The 6,486-nt window shown below is 49.3% G+C and overlaps 1 protein-coding gene across 1 annotated transcript in view; it reads right to left on the minus strand.

The window, feature by feature from the left end:
- Positions 1–760: 760 nt before the first annotated feature.
- Positions 761–6,486, minus strand: part of LOC112621638 (ubiquitin carboxyl-terminal hydrolase 22-like) — a 10,457-nt gene continuing 4,731 nt past the window's right edge. The window contains 5 exon segments of the mRNA XM_025381070.1: positions 761–926; positions 1,291–1,443; positions 2,038–2,097; positions 3,721–3,812; positions 5,018–5,147. Of these exon segments, the coding sequence (XP_025236855.1) occupies positions 761–926; positions 1,291–1,443; positions 2,038–2,097; positions 3,721–3,812; positions 5,018–5,147 (601 nt within the window).

A 6,486-nucleotide genomic window follows, 5' to 3' on the forward strand; every position in this document is an offset into this window, starting at 1 on the left:
TCAACTTACTTCTTAAGGAACCCATAATCTTACAGCACACAGGGGCCTTTCCATACCCAGTGCTAGGGAATGCCAGGCAGAGGTCACTCCACGCTGTGAGGCTCCCATCGCCCACACCCACTCCTCCGCCATATTATGAGGAGCACAGAAGATGTCCTGGTGATGGGTGCACATTGCTCCTCCCACCTAGAGCACAACCCTCACCTGATCCATCTTCAGTGCAGTTCCTGGAGCCTCCCCATCCATGTGGTCTATCCTGACCCCATGGGTCCCAGGTGCACAGGGGCCACATCTGCATGGGAGACAATGTCACCAGGCCAGGAGGTGTGGGGTGGATGGGGGTATCACTTGGTGAGGCTTGCCAATGTGTTGCCTGAATTTTTTCTGACCAGCTGCAGATAAGTCTACTCTATTCCAGGAACTGTGATCGAACAGCAAGTACCTGCAGAGGCAGAGAGAGGGAGGATGCCCGCATCTAATTCCTAAGACGAGAAAGCCAGAACAACCTGCCCTACATAAGAGCACGCATGCTCTGCACTCTGCACAGGTCTGCCGGGCCTGATTTCATGGCCGGAAGGTTTTGGCTTTTCAGTCCCCAAGGAGGAACAAGTGTGTAGCTGGCTGGTGGCACTGGCCCTGCCCATCACCACAGCTTGACCACCACCCCCACCTGCCACGACGTCACCCATTGCCTCACCCGACCTCACACAGCCTCTCCCCCACCCGTGACAGCCCTGCCCTTGTGTGGGGCCTGCTGTTGTCAAGGATCACGGGGGTCCAGTCCACATCCACCTTGTTGCCCTGAAGGCTGTCCAGTATACCACAGAGCCTTCCAGATGAAACCTCTCAAGAGGGCGTCCATGTTGCTCTGAATGTGAAGTGCAAAGGCCTCAGGGAGTTCCTGACAGCTGGGGTCCCCTTGATCCCTGGAGGGTCAACGGGTTTCTGTGCCATGAAAGAATGAAACTGGGAAAGAAGAGAGGAGCTGATAAAAAAACTGATGTGTCCAGGTCATGTGGTTAAAAACACAACTGCCCGGGTGTTCTCTGCATTAAGGGAACACCGCCAGAGAGGGCCTTCAGTCAGGCACCTTCTCTCCCTCCTGCGAGCTCGTCAGGGCTGGCATCCTATCCAGAGCAGGCCCTCATACTTCAGCAAATGAAGGTCAACACCTTCGAGCAGTTCTACGCTCACATGTGGGTTGGTCTCAGCTATACCAGAGGGGAAGCAGCACTGCCACCACGGGGCCTCCCCTGCCCCAGGGCCTTCCTCCCACCCCACAGGACACACCCTTTGCTGTCCAGCAAGTCTTTGATGCTGGCCTTGGTGATAATGGCATCGTCACACTTGAACCACTGGTCTTTGTGCTGCGGGATAAAGCTGGTGTGGTGGCCGCTCTCCAAGGTCCTTTGATGGTTAATGTCAGCAAATAAGGAAAACGTAGTGCAGGAGAAAGGAGAGGGAGCGCAGCGGACTCACTGCTGTCACTCACCACCTCCAGAAACCAGGCAGCCTGGGAGAGGGAGCGCAGCGGACTCAATGCTGTCACTCATCACTGTCAGCAACCAGGCAGCCCGGGCAGGGAGGGGAGGCCTGTCAATCTCCAGGGACTCAGGCTGATGTACAGAAGGCTACAGGGATAAGGAGAGCCTGGTCACCCCACTTGGCTCTCACCCAGGTCCAGCTGCTACCTGGAACCGTATCTAGTGGGAGTGGTGACTGCAGTCAGCAGCGGGGATCCTGGAACATCCCAGCCTTTCATTCTTTCTACAACCCCAAGGCAAGAAGAATGGACACTGAGCTTTCCAGATGGAACCTCCCTTCTCCCATAGGCCAGGAGTTGAGATGGGCTCCTCCAATAGGAGGGAGCATCTGTGGCCCCGCATGGAGCAGCCTCTCCTAGCAGAGCCACGGGCAGCCAGGCGGGAAGCTGGTCAGTGGCAGGAGCTCTGCTGGGTGCCCTGCAGGGCAGACAGGGGCCCATCGCTGGCTCTCCGCCAGAGGCCCCTGACACCCACACCGCTGAGCACCTCTTACTTGTTGTTATTGAGACTGTCCATGGGCTGCTGGGACTGTCCATTCATCCTGCTCTCTTTGCTATTACAAACGACAGCAGAATTCAGCATCATTCAAAATCATCAGACACAGAGACACAAGGCTCTCGTGATACCAACACTTATCCAGGTCCGACCACGCAGACACTGTACTGGGGTGCACTTTATGTTTCAGGTAGAAATCAACCCACATTTTGTGAGGATACCAAGGCAGAGCACACCTGGGTCCCCGAGTCACCTGGCCTGGCCCCTGGCCCTCCCAGGGTGGGTCCTGAATGGGCTTGGTGATGGGAGTTGGATCTGGGACAAACGTGAGTTTGGTTTGTGACACAGAGATGGTGAGGGCACTCTTCCTCACACATGTAAAGGGTTTGTTTGAAAAGCGTAAGTCAAATCCATTCCACAACCTAGACAGCTGCTTCCTCAAAAGGGGCAAAGATTGCTGCTCATTATTTCATGACCAGCACTTCTCCTGGTGAGATGGGGGAGACACGGGTACTGGGAATAGGAAGTCCCAGGCGTTATTTACTGTGTTTTCCCATGGTTGTGGTAGGCTGAAAACACAAGATCTTTGTGACCCTGACCTTAGCAACAGTACTATCACCTCCCTCGGTACATGACATCATGGTCAGGCTGACAACACGGAGCTCTGACTCTGGTGATCTTGTTTTATTCAAGAGGTCATCTGTGTGCCACAAGACAGGTGGGACAGTCATGAGAAAGGACACCAGGAAGAGGCCGATAACTAACCAAAGGCAACATGCTTTCCACAGTGCTGGCACTGGGATGGTGGCCCTCTAAAAAACAACATCCTCCAAATCATAACATCCACGTCTCAACCCTCAGAACCTGAGACTGGGACCTCATTTGTGAAAACAGTCTTTGCAGCTGGAATCAAGGTAAGGATGTCGAGATGAGATACTCCTGGAATGATCTGCCTGGGCCGCAAATCCAATGACCACTGTTTCTGACAGAGAAGCAGAGGGAGATTGGACACACACTCAGAGGAGCCGGCCCTGTGACCAGGAAGCCAGGGAAGGGACATGGCCACAGAAGGTATATATAGAACCACTGGCAGCTGGAGGCAGTGAGGAATGGAATCCCCCTAGACCCTTTGTAGGAAGTGGGGCCCTGCCAACCCCTTGATTTCAGATTTCCGACCTCTAGAACTGTGAGAAAATTAATTTCTGTGGTTCTAAGCTTCCAAGTTTTTGGTTGTTTGTCACAGATCTGTAGGAAACTCATATGTGTCTCACACATTAGTGAACAGCATGGTATTCTGGAGGCTTAAATTCCAAGGGCCCCACGATATTACAGATCTGAAAAGGAAAATGCAATCTACAACTACAAAAGCAACGATGTCTGTCTGCACTTCAACACCTGTTCCACCAATTGAAGTGCTGACTTCTCGCTGTGATGCCACCTGACTTTGCCAGTTTGAAAGTGGATCAAAAATTGTTAGAAAAACATTCAAAGCAAAATCAGTATATCTGGCAAAAACAACTCATTAAAGTGTGTCTTATCTTAAGATCAGGATAAATAGGTTTTTGGAAGGTGGAGTTTATATTAATATCAACAGTCATCTTATCACAGGAGCTCCGAGCGGGGTTCCTGTCCTGACCACAGCCCCTCCAGACACAGAACAGGCCAACACCCCCGCCTAGACCTGGAGGCCATGAAAGGGGCCATGTCCAGCTCCAGGGGAAAGAACATGTATGTGGCGATCTTCCGTCACAGCTTGGCTGAGTGTTCACATCACTGCAGAAACAGGAAAAAGGCAGAGAAGAGGAAAGAAGAACAGAAATGTCACTGGAGGCTTCAGGGGCTTCCTTCAATAACATGTGTCTGTGTATCTCATTGTATTTTATGGAATTGCCTTTTAGCTACATCTAGAATTACAGATTCCATAACAATGATAACCCATACAAGTCCTCTTTTACAGGGTTCCAGTCAAGGCTTCAAATGATGGAATTGTTCCGTGATAACACCAAGGGTACAAAAAGTAATTTCACAGCAAACCCAGCAAAGCATAGACAAGCAAAGATCCACGACCCGTAGCAGAATAAATAAACAATTTGTTTCTTTCAGCAGACAGAAGACAGTCTTTTGCCTAGATCAGGAGTCACGCATTCCAGGCAGTGAGCTAGGAATGGGTGCTTTCCACATTTAAAGAGTTGTAAAATGAAACAAAGAACATGCAACAGAGATTGTGTGATCGCATGTGGCCCGTGGAGCCTGGTATCTTCACAGTCTGGGCCTTTAGAGAAAGAGCTTGCCAACTCCTGGACTGGATCTGAATGCTGAGGGCCTTCGTTCTAAAATAAAAGAACAACGTAAAATCTGAGGTGGGAGTAGCTGGAGGAATTTGGGTAGAAGTAATAAAAACGTCACAACCACTCCCTCACAACCACTCCCCTCCCCTAGAAGAGTAGCTCACATCCTACTTTCACTGTAAGACCACTGCTTTTGTTTACCACAGCACAGAGAGAAGGACAATTCACTCACACCCTCTTGTTTCCTCTGTGTTCTTGCTGACTTGCTGCAATTATAAAAAAATGTTGGCCAGGCGTGGTGGCTCACGCCTGTAATCCCAGCACTTTGGGAGGCCGAGGCGGGCAGATCACCGGAAGTCAGGAGTTCAAGACCAGCCTGGCCAACATGGCGAAACCCCATCTCTAATAAAACAAAAATTAGCCAGGCATGGTGGTGCACGTCTGCAATTCCAGCTACTCAGGAGGCTGAGGCAGAAAAATCGCTTGAACCCAGGAGGCAAAGGTTGCAGTGAGCCGGATCGCGCCACTGTACTCCAGCATGGGTGAAAGACTGAGACTGTGTCTCAAAAAACAACAACAACAAACAAACAAAAAAAAACTCTGCACATCAAACCAAACCAAGAGGCTGCAAGTTGTACTATGGGCTAAAAATCGAGTCTGCCACTAGAGTTGGCTTTCTGGAAAACCAACTGTTTTGAGATAGGAACAGGCTACGATGGGCAGTTTCTTCACGTTGAGCTGAGCCGTGGACTCCTGGTAGTTACGGCAATCACTGTGCTTGATCTTGGCACTGCTGCCCAAGTACTCTGGTCTGGTGAATCTACAAGGTGTTTTAAAAAGACAGGAGTGGTAAGGGAGATGTGAGAGACAGGAAAAAGTGAGGAAAGGGGTATTTTATCTCTTTCAATAGGTTGATTTTTCCTACCAAAAACACCCATATACAACTATGAATGGTTACAATTTCACAATGAAAAAAAGAGAAAATGTTTCCACCTTTGCTGCCTATCTCTTTAGAGAATATTGATCATAAATGTTTTGTTTCAGGGAAAGAGCTGGGGAAATGATAATAATGTTCTAAGTACCACATGACCCAGCAGTCAAATTTGAGCCAGAAAAATGAAAACTAATGTTCACACAAAAACTGTCCACAAATGTGTACCAGTGTTACTCATAATCATCACAGAACTGGAAACAACCTCATTTCTTCCCATGGATGAATAAAGAAACTGTGGAACATCTGTACCATGGAACACAAGTCAGCAGCGAAAAGGAAGAAACTACTAACCGCAGCCGCACCCTGGATGCATCCTCGGAGAGTTATTATGAGCAAGAAAAGCCAACCCAAAGGGCTCCCTGTTGTATGATTCAGTTGACATGACATTCTGGAAATGTCAGGTTTATGGAAATGGAGAAGGAGTCCCCGATGGCTGGGGTTACAGAGCGAGTGGTGAGGAAGGAGGTGATGAAGATGCTGGGTACTTTCTGCATGAATGTCTCTGTATCCTGGCTAGGGCGCCGCACCACAGCACTGCAGGATGTCACCATCAGGGAACCAGGACAAGGGGCAGCAGATTGCTTCTTACAACTGTATGTGAATCTATAATGATCTCAACATGAGCAGTTTAATGTAGAGAGACAAGAGGTCTGGGAAAGGTAATTTCCTGACGGTGCAGAGGCAAGAAGTAGGAGGGCTATGTTAGAAGTGCATCTGGCACAGGTGGCAGCTGCCACCAACAAAACCCACGGAACAGATGATTCAACAAAGCACACATCAAATTTTAAAGCTGAAACACTAGCAAAAATCTCAATCTTTTCACAGCCAGGTATGGAAAGCCTTTGTTTATGGTTTGGAAATTCTGCCATCTCACCTAGGGCAAGATGAAAAGACCCCCGGGCAAAGTGGCACCTGTTTCCTTGCTAGCTTTGGGATCTGTTCTCCACAAGACTCAAAAGGAGCCTTTGCTTGTAATACAAAGTGGGGAAAGGCGCACTCTCCGTCTCCTCCACCTTCCCAGGAGCCAGCACCATGCCAGGTCTCTCCTAACAACACAGGCTTCCTACACATTGTAGTTTGTGAAGTGCGGTTTCTCCTTCATGGCCCACTGTTTTAGCAATGCTTTTTTTTTTTTTTTTTTTTTTTTTTTTTTTTTTTTTTTTTT

This window comes from Theropithecus gelada, chromosome 3 (assembly GCF_003255815.1).
Source record: "Theropithecus gelada isolate Dixy chromosome 3, Tgel_1.0, whole genome shotgun sequence".
In the NCBI taxonomy this organism is placed as follows: Eukaryota; Metazoa; Chordata; class Mammalia; order Primates; family Cercopithecidae; genus Theropithecus; species Theropithecus gelada.